General features: G+C 33.6%; 1 protein-coding gene across 5 annotated transcripts in view; it reads left to right on the forward strand.

The window, feature by feature from the left end:
• Positions 1-24,024, forward strand: part of DPH6 (diphthamine biosynthesis 6) — a 224,693-nt gene that overhangs the window by 27,544 nt on the left and 173,125 nt on the right. For all 5 annotated transcript variants that reach the window (XR_001864418.1, XM_017741784.1, XM_017741782.1 and 2 more), the window contains exons 3-4: positions 11,651-11,724; positions 13,836-13,954. Coding sequence is in view for 4 of the 5 variants with exons in the window: in XM_017741784.1 (XP_017597273.1) it covers positions 11,651-11,724; positions 13,836-13,954 (193 nt within the window). In the remaining variant the exon portion in view is untranslated. The remainder of the gene's footprint in view (positions 1-11,650; positions 11,725-13,835; positions 13,955-24,024) is intronic.

The following is a 24,024-nucleotide window of genomic DNA, read 5'->3' on the forward strand; positions in this document are numbered from 1 at the left end:
TAGCTCAGTGAAGAGAAAGATTTGATTCTTCAGGTAAACTTTCTTAAATTTGTCAGCATAATTTGATACTGTTTTGGAATGCTTCTCTTAAGACTTGGAATCATTGCTATCATTTTAGTAATGCAAGGTGACCTTGTCTGTTTTTCAAACACAGTGATGGAAAAATAATCCAAACAAAGGCACTTTATAAGAGAATCAAACCTGAAAATCAGTGTGGCATTTTGTGCTCCTCTGTAATCTGGGAAAGACTTTATTGAAAGTTGCAATATTTTCATCAATAAGACCAAATAATGTCATAAATGAGTGGCATAAAATAACACTAAATATGCAAAGAATTCTGTTTGTTTCACTCAAGAAGTTTAAATCCTCAAAGAATTTTTATTATGGGAAGTGCAGTGAAGACACTGTAGTTTTGAAACCATAATTATTGTGTCAATACTTAAATTTGAAGAGGATCACTTCCAAAAATTAGAAAAAAATGTATAACAATGTGGAAAATGAGGGGTTGGTTTTTAAAGAATATTTTATCAGAATAGTTTTAACTATGTATAGGCTATAGAAGAATTTGAAAATCATGAGTATGCCTTCATTTAATTCAGTTTTATTCCCTGTTTCTTTTTCATATGATTTCTTGGATCTAGTTATTTAGACAAGAGAAAAATACAAACCTTACCATACCAACTTAGTTTGATGAAACAAACATCTGGTGTTATGTTGTTGAGATTCCTAACAGTTTTAAATTATTTCAAACCCTGCTGACTTTTGGAGAAGTAACAAAAATGTTGTTGAAGATTAAAGGAGGATTCATGAGGTTTCTGTTCCAAGTACAAAAAGAAAGAGGCTTTTCTTTTGGATTTGTGTTTTCAATAGACTGTTTTCCTCCAGCATAATGTTTTAGAAAGTCCTGTGTTCTGCTTTTATGTAAGGAGTAGTGATTATAAGATCAGAAGATCTGATTATTGCCAGTACAGATAATAAGAATATTTCTGAGTTTATCTAAGACATTTTGTCATTGGGAAAAATTGAAATTTGCAGTATTTATTAGAGATTTTCTGTGAGTTTTTATGTACTTAAGAGTCCATGCCAAGATTATCTGCTTCTAGGAGTAATAGCAGCATAATGATTTAGTAGTTTGAAAACGTGTATATGAAATTCTGAAGAAGTTTTTAGAGGGACACAGTTTACCAACAAATGTGCACATATAGCAGAACAAGTGACATTGTTTCATGCAGGAAATTTTCAGGTGAAAATTATCCGCCTTTCTTGCCAGCTGAATTTTTTTTTGTCCATAGTGGCCTACAGTTCCCCATTAGAGCAATACCAAATAAAATGCAGTAAATCTTACTTCCTCAAGCATGCTTTTCTTCTCATACATTCATGATCAGGTAATTTCACATTCCAATAACTTGTGCCACTATAATAATATTTGCTATAATACTTCTTCTGTATTAAAAAAAGACTTTGGCACTTGAGAGAAGGTATCATTTTAAACTAAAAAACCTGTGAAGACAGTGAAAGCCACAGGATTTTTTAATTTGTCAACGGTTAAAAATTTTGAATTTATTAATCAGTTAATTACTCTGCATGTACTTCAGTGTTACAGTTTTTGTGACAATTCAGGAATGATTGCAAGTATTTTGCATCTTCACATTATAAATTAGTTATAAAGTATGTTCATGTTACTAGTAGACATGGCTCAGCATAGGTGTAGATGTGAATTAGCTGTTTTTAAGAGTCTAAGTTAAAAATCTGCAGATTTACTATAAAATGTCTGCTTTTTCATCAAGGGACTCTGCGGTTAAAACTTTGTTTTTCATGTCTGTCATACTGCGTATTTTTTATTCAAGTACTTCAGATTACTGAATGCGGTCGATATTTCAGGCAAGTGGTAATGAAGATTTTTGATTGTGTTTGCATGACTTGTTCAAATACTGCATTGATAACTTTTTATCTTGATCAACCTTAAGTGAAAATTTATTTTTCTTACAGAATGTGATATTTTGCTTCAGTACAGTATGCTCCAGGTGTTATTTCTTCAAGTCTAGTTGGTGAAAAGCTAAGTTTGACAATTTTTGATGGAGAGTCTGATTTACAAATGCTTTCAGGAGCTCTATTCTACAAATACTGGACATTTCAAAGGCTGAACATTCAGTACTATGAAAAGATATTCTCTAAATGGTAAAGGTTTGTACAGTTCTTTGGAGTTGAAGTCATAAGAAGAATATAAGCAAATTTTCCTGTTGAAAGTATTTTTCCTTTTAAAGTAAGTAGAGTTCACTGGCAATGTGAGAATGCATGTATATGTGAAAGTGTGAGGGTGCGAGTGTATTTGTATATCAGTGCACGTTACGCAGATTTCATTAACTATGAAATGCAGTTTTGAAAGATGTAGTATATGGGAGAATGAATTTATCTAAATGTATATAAATATATCTACTTGTCAGACTTGTTAGTGTCAGTGAAATTGACTTATTTAACAGTAAATTCTTACATTATTTAGAATGTGTAAAAATAAGCATGACCTTACTGTCACATTGGCATATCTGAGAGTTAGTTTAGAGAAATAAAAATAATTTTTTTTTTGAAATTTCTTTACAAGAAAACATAAGGGAGAAAAAGAAGATTTGGTTCTAATGGACAATATAGCTCATTTTCATTTAAGACATGTTTTTCTTCCATAGTTCTGACCCTTGTGCTGTTGTATGTGGTAAAAGACCTAAAAAAGGAAAAGTAGGTATCATATCATGCCTACAGTAGCTTTACTTTCTCAAAAAGGACTGTTTGCTCATAGAATTACTAGCAAGAATCAAGATACTTACATGCCTCAGTATTTGCCAGCATGTGTTCTGAACTACTTCATTTAATAACATTGCTTTGACAATACTCATATAGAAATAAATGAGACTAGGCAATTCTTGTATGACATTTTCCTAGAGTAGCTTCCCTTAGTGGGAGTCTGTTAATGACTTGAACGACCCAAACCATGGTTTGTACCTCAGGTACCCAGAGCAGTAGAGTCTGTTCATAGTTTTGTAGATGCTGCACTGGATCCTTGTTTTGTTGGTCTTCCTTGTGGAGGAGTACCGTGCCACTAGCATCTAGAAGTGGTTTGTATGGAGGCTATGTGGTCAAAGCAAGGGGAAAAGGCCTTGTGTCTATATTCAAGAATTTAGTTTATCAAAGCTGGCTTTTGGCTCTTACAGTTTGTTAAAGATACTATTTAAATAAAGAAACCCAAAAGTGAAATTTTGCCTATCTGAGGTCAGAGGATTATGCAAGTGAACTGAGTTTCATTATCTAAATCATGAAACTTCTCTTAACTAGAAGCATACAAATTAATATTTTTGACCTTTCTCTTGATTCGGTAAGTGGTTTGTCTTCAGCAAGACATTGATCTTGCACATAATAATATAGACCAGTACCTGCCCTCATAACACAAATACCTTTTTTTACTTTTTTTCATTCTGAAGAACTTCTATATGATCATGTATGTTGGTATGTTGAAAACCTAACTTTTAAATCTGATCACAGTGTTTGACTACTAATTCTAGATGAATATAACTGCTCTTAATCACCAGCACTTAAAATATCCAGTCTAGCATCAGAACGGAAACATTTATAGTTACTTGACTGTTTTGTAGTTGTTCACTGGCATCTTGTTATGGTGTAATGTCATTTATTTAATCTGGAGTTGACCGTTCATGTTAATTTTGGCTATTAAATTAAGTAATCCGTCTTTGTTGAGGTAATTTTGTAAATAAGATTTCCCGAAAGAAGTGTCTGCAGGCAAGTTTGCTCTGTAATTATTTGAATATTTAAGAGCTGGAAGTCCCAAAGGTGAAGCAGACATTTATTTGAAACCAATTCTCTGCACAAAATACAATTATAAAAAAAGTATATATTTTTTATTCAGCTGGAGACTTTTGCTTCATAGCTACAAGACTTCGTAGCCTATGTGGATGGAATGTAGGCCTCAGTTAACAGTTACTCAGTTAACAGGTATAAGGAAAACAAAAGCAGTTCTAGAGAAAACTCTTTAGGTTGCCTTTACAATAGTGGATCTCTGTTGATTTTTATTCTACATAGTATTCTATGTTTTTTGATAAATATGTGTAACTATATTAAATTTTACAAAATGCTTATTAGGTTTAGTATGAAATTTTTTAACTGGAAAAATGAATCTATCAATCTAAATTAAATAATTCAGAAAAAAATTCTTGTGAAATAGTATGGAATCTAAAATGATATAGTAATTTTATTGTAGTCTATGAAAATACTTAATATATAATATAAAACATTAATTCATTAATGAATGCTTTCTAATTTCTAAGACTAATTGTTCACTCTGTAAATGCAGCTACATGGAAAATCAGTATATCAGGAAAACTTGAATTTAGGGTGTGGTATATGACTATAGTGGAAGATTTTTCCTGGTTTTCCATTTCTCCCGTTTAGAATGTAATTCTAGCCTTTTGAACTGCAGTATTTCAATACACTTCTGTTTGATATTAGACTTGGAGTGTGATATTTCTGTCTCTTTTGCTCTCTTTCTTTTTTCCTTTGCTGCGGTGTGCGTATGTGCAAACAAACGTGTGCCTGCACCATCTTCCTCAATGTTTGTCACATCCAGGTAGTAAGAGTACCATATACTAATTAAATGTGTTTCTTGTGAGATTGTAATCAGACCCTAAAGGTGCCACTACACTGAATTAATAGATTTTGTGTGTGTGTGTGTGTGTGTGTGTGTGCAGTGTCTCAGTAATTGCATTTGTAAAACTCTTGAAGTTAGGCCATCAGTTTTGCTTAAAGGTAGGTGGTAGGGTGTCTGTGTCCTATAAAGGGCATTTGTACAAATGTATCTAATTAGCTCTTAAAGTAGATTAGTTACATAGCATTATTGCCTTGTATAGATACCATTATTCGGTAATTTACTTCCAAAGAAAGTTGAAATAAGTCCGCTGTAGACTTCTGAAATTCACAGTGAGAGTGTTCACACAGGGCTTTATAAATCCACATTATACATTATATTCCCACCCGTTTTTGGAAATACTTTTTCCTGAGGAATGAAGGCATGAGATATATGTGTTTTGAGGTCCCTGTGTGGAAGACAGGAAAGTCCCAGATGATGTGTAGTGATCTGCAATCACTAAGATGATCTATGTGATTCGTAGCTGGTCTGCAGAGCCTTACCAAATAAGTGGGTTTTCAGTTTGACATAGAGTTATTATATCCTTATGTCTCAGGAATATTTCCATACTGTCTTTGATTACTTGCAGCTGCATCTGACAGACATATCAAAGCTTAGAAAAAATCACATACTCTGTTTGAAATCACTATAATCAGTGATCTTAGAATGCTTCACAAATTATAAGGCAAAACTCACATTTAAGAGTTTTCCACTCAAATAATTGTAGAAGCCTGAAAGTCCTGTTACTAGGGTATATATTGTCAGTCACACACTTGCAAATATGTTGTGCTTTAGAAGTTTTGCAACTGTATGGTAATCATTATTTAGACACAAATAACCTTAAACATTAGTTTAAGTATGGATAACAGTTTTCAGTTATTCATACAAGCTTTAAGAAGAATGTTAATTGGAAAGACAATTTCATGTAGAGACTGTATTTTATATCTTGGTCATAAAAAATGAACTCTTGTGGCAAAGCTGTGAAGCACATGTTAAAAATTATATCTAGTTTAACCATTCTTCAGCTATTTATAGTTCATTTTCTTACAAAGATCTGTTCTACACAGTACATTTTTAGGGATATTCTGCATTTTTCTGACTGGCAGCGCTCAAATTTTCTTGCAATGCATGTGAATAGGCATATACAGGCACAGGTCTAGTACTTCCTTTTCATTGTTATTATTTTGGCTGTTGTATGCAGTATTTCATTTAAGATAGACATTATTGAGGTGGTGAATAGTGCTGTGCAGTGAGATGCTTAGCAGTAACCTTTACTCATAATGTGATATTGTCTGTATGTCTTATTTTGTTCAGCTTTCTCTGGCACTGATGAAGCCTAAGGCTGCTGTTTCTTTGAGTTGCTGATAATTTTTTATCTGATTAACTGACACATTTAGTTGAAATCAGACACAGCCCTTAGGCTGGGCATGGATTTAATTTAAAAAGTATCAAAGGTTTGCACTGTGTGGTGTTTAATCATCATGTTTATCAGGCAAAGAAAAATTACCGGAAGGACCATAGGGAGAGGGTTATCTTAAGGAGCAGTAACTTGGGAAATTGATAATAACTCTGAGGTAATTTACAGCTAACTTTTACATTCATTAATATAACATTTCCCACTAATAGTTACAGTGCCTGTAATATACTAATTAAATTGAAAACATTAGCACTAATTTTCTTTTTGCTGAACTCTGAAAGGGTCGGGTAAAGACATTAAAATATGAAATGACAGAAAACCTCCCTACTGATACTACCACAATAAATTTTTTACTTACTAGTAGAATACTTCTACCAGTATTGTATGCTACAATGCATATGAAATAATTTCCTCAGATTACTGTTATCAATAATTGAAAAAAAATCAAAATTAAATTAACTGTGCTAGTATAAATTAATCTTACCTCTCTTTTTCTTTTCCTTCAGCTGTGAAGCTGTATGTTAGAATTGCACATGGATGTAACAGAGGCACCTTAAAAACAGCAGTGATGTTTTGGAACTTTCACAAAACTGTTATATTTTTTATACTATTTCCTGATAGGAGATGCAGCTAACAGTAGTCTATGATACACAAAGAGCAGCAATTTTGAATTTTGTTGTTCATTAAACTGTTGAAAATAATAAATAACTTTAAAACTAGGACGCCTTAACCATAAATTGTATGTTTTAATACAGTTACAGATGCAAAGATCAATTAGCTGTTCTAACACAGTAGTTCATGAAGATTATTGTTCTTGTCCTGTGAACAGGAATAAATTTACTCTTATAACAAGACATACAATTATGGTATAATTTCACTTACTGTTAAAACATAGCTAATAATTATCTTAGGTACATTAAAAAAAAGCTGTTAAAAATGTGTTGTTTAGTTGGTTTTCAACAGTTTATTTTTCTACCTGCCTTTTGAAATGAGTATTTTTGGTAGCTCTAAAGGGGAAAAATAAGTTTTAAAATGTCATATGGAAAGTAAAACTTTGCTAGCATTTGTATACATTTGTGTTTAGCATCTGGTTTATGTATACAATGCATATTTTGTGTTGTAGTACTTTGTGACAGAGTATATTGTACTGAGTATAAGCACTTTCTGAATTACCCAAATATTCCAGAGAAGCAACTTAGTTTTATTTTAGAGTAGCTTATTGCACTGGAAACATATTAGTAAAGTTTAACATAGGTCAATAATCTCTTAAACTAACAGTACATGATGTTTTTTTTAAAAAATAATTTTAAAAATCCACTCAACCCAAGAAAAAAACACCCTTCCGTATAAACTTTCCTCTGATGTTTTTCTGTTATCTGTTACTTTTTGTATGATACAATATGTAACATCTTTCCTTCTGAATTGTCCCAAGTTCACTTCCTCAGCTTCTGAGTTCAGTGCAGATCACTGATCTTTACCTGCAGATTTCAGCTTGGTTTACCGTTGCTGAGTGCAGTTTTGTGAACATGCTTTTAATTGTACCAAACCTGATCAGATTCCACATTAGAAGTGAAGGCACTATTGATTCTGGGATGGATTCTCTGCTAACCATGATCAACTCTTAGTCAAACTAAATGCCATCTGTTTGCAAGGTGTCCAATAACTCTTTCAATACCTAAGAATAAGTCCAGTGAAGAAGTAGCTTTCAGTTAGTACTCTTTGCATGCTTCAAGTGCCGAGCTGAATATACTGTGGGGCAAGGCTTTATGTAAACTGTCCAGTTGAGGAGTTTATGAACGTTATTAGACCATATTTTTTTCTGTTCTGCCTCATACTCCATCCTTCTTCCTTTCAAGTCTTCTTATTTCTTGAATGTGTGCCACTCTAGCCTTAATTTGTTGAACTGGGCAAAATAAGGGGATTGAATTTATTCCATTTCATGGAATAGTTGTCCTATTTCAAAGCATGTATTAAGTATATTAGTGTTTCTCCTTGTGGAAGCTGTTGTCTGGACAGTGATGAAAGTTAGTATTTGCTCTTTACCATCAGAAGAACTGAATGAAGAGATGGTGATAAATAACTACCTGTGATAAGTTTTTAAACATGAATTATAACCACAACTGCAAAATGACATGATGTACTGCCATTTCAAAAGACAATTAAAACTTACGTATTATCAAAGGAAATAAACTAGAATAAGTGCAGACAATCATCTGTGTTACTATTTAAATCAGATTTAATGTAAGTTGTAATCAAGCAGCCAATAGTAGCCTTGTTTTTCCATTACTAACATCAAGATGTATTGCATACATGTGTACGTATTTATGTGTTTGTGTATTCATAAACATACACATCCAATGTGTTACAGATTTGTATAGTAATAAACACCCAAACAACCTCAAAACAAAGCCTATGAGTAATCTTCTTGATGCATAAGTTTCAAGTTTGGGCCATTGTTTCAATGGTCATTTAGAATAAGTTCTGTGACCTTCTGTCGCTTTTTAAATTCCATTACCATAGCATGATTTTGAAATTTACTAGGACTCATGACTAGAATTTTTTAAATCCCAAACAAAGTAGGTCTGTGCAACAGTTCATTTTAGTATAGAAGTATTGTGTTTGTATAAGAACAGAACATTTAAGTCTCTACTTATATTTACTTTTAATTTGAGGGAGTTTTCTTAGCAAGTATCTTTGCTGATGCATATATTTTGTCAGAACTTGAAAAACAGAACGAATAAAAAATATGTTTATGGCTCTGTGAGCTTGTTAAAAATGTGTTGGGCAAGTCAGTTGTAATCTCCATGGTTGAACAGGAGATTCTGTAAATATGTCTATTTGGGAAATCAGATTTCACTGCATGTTTGTTTATTATGAGGATACCGTCTTTTTCTTTGAAGTTTCTGATAGAGTTACTCTCTTAGATCTCTCATCCACCTATTTATTTCCCATTCTTAGAGAAAGTAGAGTGTACATAGTGCATATATATATCATGAAATATAATGAAAACTATTGTGGTAACTACAGATCTGCAATGCATTATAATAAATATTATGATGATAATGAACATCTTATTTGTTTTGATGAGGTAAGAGAAATATGTTATTAAACAGGTTGCTCAGAAAAGTTGTGGATGCCCTGTCACTGGAAACGTTCAAGGCCAGGTTGTATGGGTCTTTAACTCAACTGTTCAGTGATTCTGTGATGAAAGAATGTGGAAAACTGTGTATGATATATGTATTTATGTAGCCATAGAGATTAATCTACTTGTGAGACAGCAGTTGTATACCCTTCTGTTTGCTTGTATCAGATACTTCAAAAACATTATTTACTGAACTTAGTTGATGGCATAGTTTGCCTCTGGTAACTTAGAACAGTGATGAATTAGTAACATAAACAAAAACATAGGTAATATTTTTGGACATGTTGGTCAGTGTCTGCACATTGTGACAGAGGACATTTTGAAGGAATTGCTAGGGTTATTATTTTTACATAAAAATAAAAACAAACAGTATTTATCTGATATGTTTTCCAAGACTGTTACACAATTTTCTAACCTTTTTAAAAAGAACTTTGAAGAATGCAACTTAAGTGCAGTTTTAGCAGTACAAGTAGACTGCATATCAAAATAGCATGAAACAAAGGAGTATGGAAAAATCATTTTAGATATACTTGAAGATTTGAGAAGGCTTCATGAATTAGTTGATCAAATTTATTTAAAGAAAACTCTGCTTGCACAACTGTGTTAACTTTTTAAGAAATGTAATTGTATATGGGTGAGTTGAGTAAATTGAAGTATCTGTGATCTAAAGTATAAAGTATCTTTATCCTAAAAAGATCTTTGAAAAATTGCAGAGAAAGCTCAAAGGGAAGCAGAAATAATACTGTATGGATAATAGTAATAATAATAATGATAATAATTATTTGATCCATCATTGGATAATGAATGAATGACACATAAAACTATTCTTTTTCAGTACTATTACATCTGGATATATGAGAAGCATCAACCTGAACACTGTTTGATTCGGCATTAAACTTCATATTAATGGATATATCCATTAATGACATAGGGAAGTACGTAACTTGAATAGATATATATTTTTAGATTACTATATGTAGGAATTTTGATAAATACAGTGACTCTTACATCTGAAGTGTAGATGGGTGTGAATAACTTAGGAATTTTGTTGGACAAATATGAAGTGAGAATTAATGTAAAGAATAAGATGACAGATTGAGGGAAGAATATCCCAGACAGGCATAAACCAGAACATTTTTCACTATATTATAATTTTGAATAAAACACCCTCTGCATAATTTTATTGATAAGAAACAGGAACTGAATTTTAAATTCAGCAGCACAGCAGGCAAAGACTGATTTGATTTTGAAATTCATAACAATGCTGTCATTTCACTTGGGCTATGATTCAGGTAAATGATTTACCTAGATTGCCAAGGATAACTGCTTATCCTTTGTTCCCCACCTTAGTTGGGCAGCTGATGTGCATGTTGCAGTCAGAATTGTTCCAACCTTTACTAGGCAAAAACTCCTGGTACACTCAACGATGCTTCACCATCCAGCTGATACAGTCAAGGGGCACTTCACTGCTCAGCTTGCTTAGTCAAGGCTTAGCAGGAGTTCCTAAGATCATAGAGTAGGCCAGAAGAGAAAGGCAGGGGCAGGATGCATCATCACAGGTATATAATAGAAAATTTTGTTTTAAAATCTTGCTGTAAACTTCACAGGATTGTGAACAGGTCCAGAAAGTAAGTCATGCTGTGTAGTTATGATCGACCTTGGTTAAAAGAGAAAAACAACTTTTACCGAAGTCAAGATAGAGAAAAGTTTAGAAAAAGAAAGTTCAGCATGTTGATTGGGACTCAAGCAACTTAAAAATGCAAGAGCTCACAAAATACTGGAACTATGTGCATTTTGAAATGTTACATTCTCAGTGGGTTTACAAGAAAAAATAAAGTGCAACATGTTTGTTGGCTTAGGTAATTTAAATGAAACAGAGAAAATGTGTGTTGGAAAACCTTTTTTTATAGAAGAATTTTTAAAAGGTGATGTTGAGTAGTTTTCTTTTCTGGTGTTAGGATAAAAAGAGTAATCTCACACTCTGTTGTGCTGCATACCATGGCAAATACTAACAATTCAGTTAATTGTATGTTGTATGTTGCTGATAATTATTTGTAGGTGGGATAGCTAACACCTCACTTATAGTGAAAAGCTGGAAGGAATTTTCAGGATGTCTGGAAAACTTCAGGATAATCTGTTACATCTGATACTTTTCAGTTATCTTGGTTATTTCTTCTCTAGAATGGTAGTTGCGTCAAGAAGACTGTGCTAGAGTAATAAGCATGTAGTAGGTCAGCTGAGCTGCTGTCTTCTGTGCAAGACCTGCATTCCAGCCTATTCTATTCTGTGTACTGGACACAGGAAAAAAAAATATTCTTGGTTGATTCTGCAAGTACAGATACTGAATCTCTACAGCTTAAACCATTATATACTGCTGTCATTGATATTCCATGTCTTTTTTCAGGACAAAGAAGGAGTGGAGGGTGTATCTGTGGGAGCCATTCTTTCTGACTACCAGAGAATTCGAGTTGAAGATGTGTAAGAAAATATTAATCTTTTTCAGTACATACATTCTGGAAAATACTAATTTGTTTTCTAACTCAAATTTAAAGCAGAGACAGTTGCCTGATTTCTGGTGTTCTGTGATACCGAACGCATTCTGTTCATTAATATATGTATTTATTTTTTCTTTCCTTTTTTTTCCTGTTTTTCCCCCCTGAAACCATGTGTTCATTAGTAAAAATCTAGTAGAGACTATACCAGAGTTTTTGATTGCTCTTCAGATCTCTCTTCATCTGTTGAAAATACTCTGAGTTTTGGTATGAAAATAGTTGAGTAGGTTCAGTTCTTTGATTTCAACAGAAAGGTCACTCAGTTCCAATGACTGCAGTGTTGTGGTCAAGTCCCTCTATTTTTCACCAGAGTTTTAATATAGAGGAACATCCTGTGACTTGTTACCAGGAAATAAATACAAGAGAATCCTTATGTGCACGTCTTCCCGGAATTCCTTAAAATCTAACATTTGTTATTATTAATCAGGAGCTTCCATTTGTCATTTCTATTGTGTACAATCTAAAGTCTATATAGATTGTGATTCTTTTAAGAGTCTTAATTAACAAAGAGGATTATGTAATGGTAATTGTGTCTGTTATGTAGGCCAATATTTGATGTGAAAAAGATTTTCACTATATATGTCTGATGAAATGCAAAACTACCTTGTGTTAAAAATTAATTATAGTTTCATGAGTTCATTAATTATTTGTTGATGATGAAAGCAAATATCTGGAACGTGTGTTGGGATGCCAACTCAGCTCATGTCAGCTCGTTACAGAGCACGTTTGCTTTCTTTACAGTTTACATAGATAAATTGCAGTCAGAAATAACTCCTTCCTTTTTCTTTTCCCTTATACTTAAACATTTAAATAATTGCCTCTCATGTTAGTAGGATAAAAAAAGATCACTTTTGTTGATGGTGAGTTTTACATCTTTACCACAGCTAAAGGATTGACAGGAAATCATAATATTTCAAGCAGACGTGATTATTTCCAAGGTTGTGCAGTGGTAAAATACTTCACGTTGATCTGTAGATTTAGCCCTTGCAATAAGGTTGTTTCATATGAACTGTCCCAGTTACTTGGATTCAGCTAATTTTTTAGCTGAAGTTAGGCACCTAAGTGAACTACTTTACATTCAGAGCTGCTAAATATTTCTATTAAAAAACCTGGTGCTCTGTTAAAACATTTGAAAGTAATAAGTAATAAGAAAACCAGTCAGATTATGTGAGTGCTAACTATGCATTTACATGTCAACATTAAACATACATTTAACTATAAAGTCTTGACAATCATAATAGTGGGTCTATCTAACATGTGAAGGAATGCCCATATATGTGAGAAAGACCATGTATTAGAAAAAACATGGTAATTGACAAATAAATATAAATCTTAAGTGCTCTGAAGTAGTCCCATAGTTAAATGTTTTAAGTTTTTCAGAGCTAGACCTTACACATTTAATCACAAACTGATGGATCTTGAAAATTTACAGAAGCGTTACCTATCAATAATGCAAATTAGTGATTCTCTAAATGTGATAAACAATCAAATGTTGTGTATCAAATGCTGTCTATACATGCTATGTATCAAATTATTAACTTTACAGTAACAAGTTGTTAATTTGTATCACAAGCTGTATATATTTTCTTGAATTACTCTTTTCCTTGGGTGTTGATCCAAATCACAGCAACAAATTCAGCATATTGTACTAGGACATATGCCACATTTATCACAGAGCAGTAACTCTAGCCTTAGCTGTGTTCACAAAAGTGGTGACTTCCTAAGGTACTAATTGCTTTGTGTCCCAAAAGCTTTAGGAACGTGTTTTATGGCTTTACTTGTGTTCTCGTGCAGATCCGTTTACTTCAGTGAGTTGCATCTTACGTAGATGAATTATAGTCAGAACAAGCGTATTTCTTTTTTTTTTTTAATATATATATTAGACTTAATGTTTATAATGAAAGATACGAATAGTAAAGTATTGTAATTGAAATTATGGAATAAAAATTATTTCAGGGTAGGAAAAGAATTTTACATGAATAATGTTGAGTAAAAGCATAATACTTTGCTTTATCCGATTTATTGTTTGTTTTTAAGGTGCAGAAGGCTTAATCTTCAGCCTTTAGCTTACCTCTGGCATTGGAACCAGGAAATACTGCTTAAAGAAATGATATCATCTAACATTCAAGCCATAATCATAAAAGTGGCAGCTTTTGGTATGTATTCAGATTCTGAGCAATATTGTCTACTGAAATTTCCTGTGGCCAAATCGACAACATAACAGAGGAACACAGAATTTTTGTTCTATGTTTTAGGATATGAAATGTTAATATCAAGAAAATTATAAAAAATGGCTCAATAACAGTCATGATGTCTGAATAATTAATTTAACAGGATGCAATTCATTCTTAAAGGAGATGTGGAAAAGCTGGAAATTAATTCTTCCTTACATTAAATTCCTCTCCTAATTTTTTTGTTCTGGTTTGTTTTTGATTTGCAGTAAAGATGCATGCATAATTCAGTAGTTCACAGTATTGTCATTTATAGATGATGCAGGCTAGTGACAATATTATAAAGCAACCGTGAAAGTTTTAATAGAAATACATCAAGTTAATATCAAACAACATATAACTATGAGGCCAAAGTATTTTGTGTAACAGCAGTCTTGGAGTTGGTAAATCGTAAGAGCGAACAAATAATCCATCATTGCCTCTAAATTGTTTTTGGTATTTTAAATGTAGTTCTTTAGCATACCAGAAAATCAGTCTTTTCATTGTCAGCTATATAGAATCAAGTTTTATAGTGAAGCAAATCAACATAAAAGTTAACCTATCTGTTTATTGCTTGAATGTAAGGATAAGGTCAAATGAAGTTTTATAAGAAGGCTTATGGAATTATGTGCTCTAAAAGCCTAAGGAACATATGAGAAACGTGCTACTAATACAATATATTCATTTCAGGCCTCTATGCAGTTTTCTGTTTCAGAGTAGCAAATGAGTTTTTTAAGCATAAAATGTGACCAAAGGACCTTTTCTTTTGTGGTTGACTATAAATTTGTGGTCCACTGTAGCAAAGAATGGTTTGTATCATACAAGTGGCATCAATGATTAAAGATCTATGTTTGGAAGATAGTGTTGCATAATCTTTCATTAGAAGTTTGATGGCTGGTTTACCTGGGCAACTTTCCCATCAAATACTTAATCTCTCTTTCTTTTAAAGAATGCTTTATAACAAAGTAATTTCTCCATCATTATTAACCAAGAATTGAATTATAATCCCTTTAGACTGGATGGATTCCATTAATTTTTTAAAATTAATTATTTTTTAAAATTTTATTTATTTATTACTCTTTTTCTGGTATAGTTTCTAACTAGTTTTTACATTGTCACTATGATGGTCTCACTCTATCATTCTGTAGGATCTGCTAGGGCTGAGAGAAGGATTAGAATGATTAGAAATACCACATACCCTCATTCGTTTACAGGTAACAAGCAATGTAATTTAGTAGTGTTTTCCTGAATTTCTGGAGGTCAGTTACAAGTACATAGGAATGGAATGCCATGTTTTCTACTACAAAACATTTGGTTTTAAATTGGAAAAAAAAAGAAATATACCATTTTTAAATAATAGTTTTCAGGCCATGTAAAGTACATTTATATATTTATGTTGTATTTCCATGAAATAGAATGCTTTCATTGCTTATACTGGCATGAAGAAAAAAATAAAGTCCACAAAGCATATGTAACATGTTTTTTCACATCAGACTTATTTTTTTACAGAAAATATATGATTCAAATAACAGATAAAACTGTTTCCCAAATAGACATCATTGATGACCTGCCATGCCTGAAGCAAGATAAGTTTGTCTTTTGTATTCTACAGTCTTAAAAAAACTTAAAATGTACTAGTTAGTGCACAAAGAGTGCTTTGTGGGCTATTCATTGGAAGAGCGAATACCATAAATACTTGTAGATAGCAATTAGATAGAAAATCACTCCAAGTTATTTTTCCTTTTTATTTTTTTGGCTACAGGTAAAAGAAAGATCTTATCAGAGTCAATTTCTCACCTGCCTTAGGCAGACATAATTAGATGTAAGCAAATTTAATGGAGCTTTTGTGCTCTGGGGCCATTCTGTAATGCTTTAATAATTGCATGCCTTATTAAAGTGGATTTAAGGTATGAAGGCTGTTTAACATATCAAGTGGCAAAGAAGATAAGATACAGTTTAACTTTTTGCCTTTTAGATTAATAATCAAAGCTAAACTGCAATGAAAATATTTAAAATAACAGATTTAAGAGTCTGAGGGGGTAATGCATTAGGTGATACATTGTACAGTTGTTAATGCAAGAAGCAAATCTGTAACCTGAGCTTGACATTCATCAGCACTGGCATACTTGTACACCCGACTTGTCCTGTTTTCCATTAACTCAGTGCCAGTATTGACAAGGTAAAAGCCTGTCATTTTATGTGGAAAGCACATAATTATGCAAGTAAATGAGCATTAGTTTAGTACATTTCCCTGAATCCACCATTACAAATTAATACCATAAACTTTGCCAGAGGCAAGAGTTTTCTATCTCAGAGTAGTGTAGTTTTCCAGATGGGATGCCAATTGCTCTCACTTATATGCAAAAAAAGTATTGTTAGCAACCTTTTTCACATGCCTTCTGTTGATCTATAAGTAGATCAGCTTTCTTTCCTTTAGAGTGTATTTCAGAGGCTGTAATGATGAGAGAAAAACATTCCATGATCTAGCAGCAAACCTGAGCACTATATATGTATGTATAAAACCCACTTTTGAATATTACCTTTAGTGACATTTTCTTGCTGCTAAAGATACCTGTATGATACATCATACTTTTGTCTTTGAAATATACTTTGAATATTTCCACTATTCAGTAAAATCCAGAAATTCAGAATGAGGTTACTCAGTAATAGCTAAAATTGAAGCTGTTATTGATTGTTTTTAACATGTTTATGCCTGAAATTCCAGTAATATCCATTGCTCATGTGACACATTATAATATGGCACTGTGTAATAGAACAATTGTGTAATATAAAACAGTAAGAAGATGCATTTTTTTACCTCCCTCCTCTTTGGCTGTGTTTTACAGATTACCTAATACTAATTAACTTGCAAAGTATGCATAACAGATTCAACTTTAAATCTTGGTAATTTTGTATGTTGGCCTTAACTGTGCCTCATTCTAAAGCGAATTGCTTCCACAAGGTGTAATACACATGTGGAAGTGAGGGAAGGAGGAGGGTTACATTTGGAAGGTATCTTTGAGTTCTTTAGTAAAACTTGATGTTCAAATTTATTTACTTTTAGTTTACTTATATAGTTAACTATACCTAAATCTTGTTAAGTATTAACACTAAAACTTAAGCACTGCTATACTTTTTAAGCTATGAAAATCTTTATTTCTCATATATATGAGAATATACTTGAAGTTGATTTTATGTCATACAGTTAAGTTTGTCCTCAATGTTTCTAGATTTCTTGGAAGTTTCAAAAGTAACATTTATATCGAGTAAGTTTTCTAAGTGCACACTGTTACCTTGAGAATGGGGGGTTGTGTGGAATAGCTTCGTCAATGTTTCAGTCAAAGTCAGAATATAAGCTCAAATTCCTATCTTTTAGGGTATTAATATGCATTACTTACCATCTCCTATCTGTCAGGAAATCCTAAGTTCCTTCACTAAAATGAGCTGTCTGTAGTAAGTATATTTAACTTGAGCCTCCTTCAGTGTGAGAAGATATTGATGCTTTCTTCACATGGTCCTAGAAAGTTGGTATACTCCTGCTATTCACAGAATCCACTATCCTGATAGTTTACGGATGTGTATGCTCTTGTATAGGAGTTTTTAATTGAAAAAGAGAGAGTATTACTTCCTAGTAAAATGATCTATTATTTAAACCCAGCCACCTCAGTGTCTATGTTACTCTTTATTTGTATGCCTCTAGTGTACAGAAGTGCAATCCTGACTGACTGAAATTGATAGCCATACTCCCATTAATTTTCACAGAGGTAAGATTTACTTTTAAAGAACTACATTAAAGAAGACCTGGCACCACACAGTTCCTGAGGGTGTAATTTAGTGTACAGATAAACTGATCTAATAGTAAGGTGCTGCCAAAAGGTAGATCTTTCCATCCCACTTCTATCTGACTCGTCCAAACCACAAGTCTCTGCTTGTTTCTGCCCCTGTAAAGGCTCCAGTGTTTTTGTGGCTGCATAGAGGTGATCCAGCAGGATCTGCTTTTTTGTGAGTGCAGGGAACTTGCTCTTTAGAAACCACAGCTGCATGGAGGACAAAACTCTCTCTTTCAATAGAAAGCTTACTACTAATTTGGGTTGGCTGCAATGTCAGATCATATCCTGAAGTAAAATTGGTGGTTGTGAGTTTTGTCTGAGCACATCATCTGTGTAATGGAGAGGAACAGTGTTCTTTGAAAATGTGTCTCTAGTTTTTAGTACAGAGCAATTTTAAAGTAATTTTGAGGAAATTGAAGGAACTTGTTATATCATCACAGGGGAAGATACTTGCTTCCTCTAAATATTATTTTAAAATTCTCAGACCATTCACAAACATAGCAGAAGGAATTGAGTAACATTTTGTTAAGAAATCAATATTAGATCGCAGTTGCTCTCTTAGATATTGTATAGTAAGGATTGTTACTTGCTTATTGCATAGTAAACTAAACATTGACATTATTCTTATCTAGTTCAGTTTATTTACAGGTGATCATTCCACTGCTTTCTTCCTTGGGCAGCTACCAGACACTGGAGCTGTAGGAGAATCTATTACATTCTTCACATTTGCTCCTGATAACATTCTGTTTTATTAATATGAAAAACACTGATTTACTAAAGTATGGATAAGGATCTAGTATTGATATCCAACTGAGATGGGCAAAAACTCTCTAACAGTTTAAAGTTAGAAAAGTGTATGTTTATTGGCGCCGGACAGCTGCGTGGAATAGTTTCCGAATACGCAGTGTCAAAGTATAGATGGTTTCAGAGTCTATTTATCCACAAAAGTTATGAATATCTGAAATACAAATACATATTTATAACAATGACCCCTCCTATTCTCCGCTTAATGTCATTAAGCATGCATAGTATAGTTTTTAAATTGAGTCAGTGGTCATTATTAATTGAGGAGTGGTCTTAGGGATAAAGGAATAATGGTCTTCCTCACTTTAAATTTTCCACCTTTCTGGGTTTTGACAATACAAATGGCCTCTTGGGGAACATCCAGTTTCTTCCTTATGACTTCCAAATAGTATCTAGATGGGAAAAATTAGCAATTGTTTAAATTTCTTTAGATGTATTTATCAATGTTTTCTGGTTCTCATTATAAACACAGCTACACAAATATAGAAAGACAATTAATTATCTGCAACTTAAAAGCTTATTTCTAACTTAATTCTTATTAACTCTTAATTAATCTGAGCTGGACTTACTTCCTCTAACTAATTCTAACAAAACTAATCTTTAACTAAAATCTTAGAATCTTAATGTTTCTTTTAAAGTCTGTGTTTCAACACTTAGAATCATAGAACTATTAAGGTTGGAAAAGAACTCCAAGATCACCAAGTCCCACCTTCAACTGAATATGATTATGCCCACTAAATTGTTGTAGGGCTGGGTTTAGTTTTGCAAGCTGCAGCTTTCCCCGGGAGCTCAGCAGAGCTGCTTAGGGCAGTGCGACCATTTCGCCCTCCTGTAGTCCATTTTGGACGGCTCCACAGTTTTGCTCCATCTAGCTATCAGCTCTACAACACAGTGACGGTGAAGGAGGCAAGAAGGGTCTCCCCATGAGGGTTTCAGTGGACTTCTAATAGTTACATCTTGTCCCAGCGACCCCCAGAGGCAGAGAGGCCTCATAATCCTGGTTTTCTCAGATTGCAGGGGCGGTACATGGGCAGAGTTGGGGTACAGGAACCAATAGGGAGGACCCGAGGGAGTGGCCAGGGCTAAGGGCAGGGGAATGTGGCAGGGGGGAACAATATGAAAGGCATTTAATAAATGAGTCAGTGGGAAATACAGCACCACACTAAATCATATCGCAAAGTGTCACATCTACACATTTTTTAAACACTTGTTTTTGGAATGCTTACTCTGTTTATCATAATTGAAGTAAAAGATAAAATGACTGATAATATTTTTCAAGTCCTGTCAAATTTTAATGCTTGTCTATTCCGTTAGGGACAATGTATTCTAAAACTAGCCTTAATTATCCCTGCGCAGTGTTAAAGTATTATCTTGTGTACACGTGTGACCACTTTTAATTCATTTTAGTTTTAATGTTTTTCAAATTATAAATTTGATAAATTACTTATGATGTACTTTGGGAAAGATGTTCTTACTAGTCTTTTCCCCCTTCTAAATCTTCTTTCCTAGCTAGCATATGGTGTCGTCACTGAATTTTCAAACAAATCTTCCATAACTTAGTTGTCCCTTTAGAGTTTAAGTGCATTTGACACTTTTGCCCTAGGCTTGTTCCATGATATGTTTGTCTACTATCTCATTTATCTCGGTAATTCCTGTTATTTATGATTTAAAAAAAAATATACCACACCTGTTTGTTCACCAGACATTGTATGAAAAGACTTGGGAACACTTATGAAAACAGAGGAGCTATTTTATCTCAAGCCTTTTTTTTCCTGATGGAAAAGATTCACATGGGAAAATATCAACACAGATAAATAGAAATTGTATGTAAGACTGGAAATAAAAAAAAAAATTAGCTTGGGATTTGAGATGTGATGCAAAAGAGATGAGTAAGAGAAAAGAAAACTAGGAATGGACTTCAAGTAAATAAAAAGTTTGATTCATAGTTGAAAGTTTAGAGAAATAAGATGAGAAAATACTCTTTGCATTTGGAATGTTATTTGCCTTGATGCATGTATATGATTGACAGATACTTTGTTACCAGTGCAAGATGAGGTTTTGGGAAGAGATTTTAGCACATATATAATGTATAAAGAAATGTTTGAAAATAAAGTGTGCTACAGAAAAAGAAGAAATGAGAATTTCCACAAGTCCATTTAGAAACAAGTTAGAGAGAAATATGATTCCCTCTTTGCTAACCCTTGAGCCTATACATTGGAAAATGGGAAGGATATTGTTATCATAGTAGATAACAGGAGTTAGAAGGAAGAGTAAGGGAATGTGCCTGAAAACAGAAAAGTAATTGAAAGTTGACATTTTTGAGTGCTTCTTAAGGAGATGTCACAGACAAAGTAGGAGAGAGATGGCTTAAAAGTGGAAAGATCACTTTGTAGTTTGGGGAGATCCCATCACCTAAAGGAAAATTTAAATGGAAGCAGCAGGCTAAGAGTGCACTATTAGGCATTTAAAGCGAAACAGGAAAAGTATGGCTTATAGTGAAAAAGAAGAATAGTCAGAGAACTTGGAGCTGAAAAATAGTGGAAGAAAAAGAATTTAGTAAGAGATATCAAAAGCAGAAATAATCTTAATGAAATGAAAATCAAGAGGTACAAATGGTATATTTTTAATACTAGAATATTACTTGCTGCTCTTTAATGTTTGATACAATTTAAGTTCTAGATGCCCATTGACTTTACAGACTTATGTGCTGAAACAGGACATAAACCTTTAAAGGCATATCTGTGTAGTTAAAACCATAGATGTTTGCTTTTCAGGTCACTCTGAGTTGAAGTTTTGAAGGACTTCTTGTCCTAGTCTGATCCTTTATTTCTGCTCTGGCCTTTTACTCTTTTGCAGGTGATCTATTGATCTTCCCTGTCAGAAGCCTCTGCTGATTCATTTGGGGATTGTGGCTTTTTGAAGGTTTATAACTTCTCTGTGTGGGGATGGATTTAATAAAAATGACACAGATTTTACTACTTGCATCATGCCTCTTTCTCTTCCACTGAATGAAATTTCAATTATTTTCTACAAGGCTTACTAGAATTAGAACTGTTCAAAGTATGAAATACCTTAATTCTCTAACAGGGACAAAGTAGCACATATTTTTTTATTCACACACATTTTTATTTATGTGGTGCTAAATTGGTTTAACAATTTGAATTAAATAGATTAATAAGCAAACAATGCTCTTATGAAATTCTAATAAAAAAATTATGTCAGGAAAGTCGTACATATGTGCCTGTATGAGCTGAAACTTTAATAACTTTTGATTTAAGTTTTTTAAGTCCATTAAAAGTCTTGAGAAGAAGTTGACTCCGGCACTGCTTTAAATGAGATGAGCCATTTGCTGTCTAGAGTCTTGCATTTGATTAAAAGTAGTCTAATGCTGCTGTTCAGCAATTCTGCCACAATCTTTTTCATACTACAAACATTTTAGAGAAGAAATTTCTGAAATTCAACAAGGGCAAATGCAGGGTCCTGCACCTGGGGAGGAGTAACTCAGTGGACCAATACAGGCTGGCAGCTGAGCTGGTAGAGAACAGCTCTGTGGAGGAGGACCTGGGGGTCCTGGTAGGCAACAAACTGTCCATGAGCCAGCAGTGTGCACTGGTGGGCAAGAAGGTCAATGGTTGTCCTGGGCTGCATTGTGAAGAGCATGACCAGCAGGTCAAGGGAGGTGATCCTGTCCTTCTACTCAGCCCTGGTGAGGCCACTTCTGGAGTGCTGTGTCCAGTTCTGGGCTCCTCAGTACAAGAGAGACAGGGAGCTCCTGAAGAGGTTCAGTGGAGGGTGACAAAGATGCTTAAGGGTGTGGAGCATCTCTCTTACAAGGAAAGGATGAGGGAGCTGGGCCTGTTCAGCCTCAAGAAGAGACTGAGATGACTGTCATCTCAGGATATATGTGTCTGAAGTGGGGGTGCAAAGAGGGTGGATCCAGGCTCTTCTCAGTGGTACCGAGCAACAGGACAAGAGACAGTGGGAAGAAACTGAGTCACAGAAAGTTCCACATGAATATGAGGAAGAACTTCTTTACTGTGAAGGTGACCGAGCACTGGAACAGATTGTCCAGAGAGGTTGTGAAGTCTCCCTCACTGGAGATATTCAAGAACTGTCTGGATCAAACCTGTGTCGTGTGCTCTAAGATGACCCTGCTAGAGAAGGGAGGTTGGACCAGATGACCCACTGTGGTCCCTTCTAACCTGAGTCATTCTGTGATTCTGTTATTTTGTAAAAGAATCTGATTGAAAATATTGCCTTGTTATGTGATGAAAGTACAAAATTTCTTCAAAGATTTATTGAGGTTTCTGTTCTTGAAATGACACAGCTAAATTGCTTTGAATCCTAGATTTAACTAGAACACAAACATCTTTGATGTTAAAAAAAAAAAACAAAACCACATATAACATTGTTTCTATAAAAAGTTTTGGATCTTTTTACCTCTTAGAATTCTAAAATTTCAGGACTTCAGACTAACCTAGTTTAGAACATACTTAAGGAATGTTCAAGATGAAGGATGAACTGAGATCCTAATTAAATGGCACTGGAAACATATGCTAGAACCACTTTGGGATTAATGTCTTATAACTTTATCGCTTAGCTTGAAGAGAGTTACTATAGCTACAGGTTCCATCCATGTACAATTCCTACACTGGATAAATTATCACATAGAAAAAAAAAAGCAAGGAAAAAAAGAGAAATAGATACATAATCAAGTCACATGAATTTTCCTCTTTTATACAATAAATTAGAAGTATATTCATCTTAAATCTTTTAGAGGTGCAGTAATACCCAGTATTTATTGCACTTGTCGTTACTTTTATACAAAAATTCATCAGTTTTTGTAATTTTTTTTTTTCCTTTGGAAAAGGAAATGCAGGGTCTCCATCCAGTTCACCATTGTTCACACAGTCTTTCATGTGTGAAAGTTTTGAGGAAGTTAAGAATGAACCTGTCAAGTTATGCTAGCAGACAAAATGTTCACTTCTCAGCTCTTCGTAGAAATGAAAGCTAAATATGACAACAGGAATAATTTACCTCAAGGCAATTTAAGGTATAGATTTACAATTCAAGAATATCTGTGTGGCATGTGCATTCCTAGTTGGTGAAGGTTATGAGACATTCCTGCACTCCTACAGAGTAAGCCTGTGTTATCAGCTAATACTGTTGCGTATGTGCTTTTTCTGTGTTATTAGAAGGATTCTCCTGTATTCTGCACTGTGTAAAGAATGATCCTCCTTCTGAAAATCAGTGATTTCGTATTGTTTAGTTAGAAAAAAAAAAAGACACATTTAAAACAGAGGAATTTACCTTCAAAAATAATCCTGTTTTCTCTGCTCCAGTTCTAGCAGTGGTTGCTTTTTCCTTTATACTCTTCTTCTT

This window comes from Corvus brachyrhynchos, unplaced genomic scaffold (assembly GCF_000691975.1).
Source record: "Corvus brachyrhynchos isolate BGI_N302 unplaced genomic scaffold, ASM69197v1 scaffold115, whole genome shotgun sequence".
Classification (NCBI taxonomy): domain Eukaryota; kingdom Metazoa; phylum Chordata; class Aves; order Passeriformes; family Corvidae; genus Corvus; species Corvus brachyrhynchos.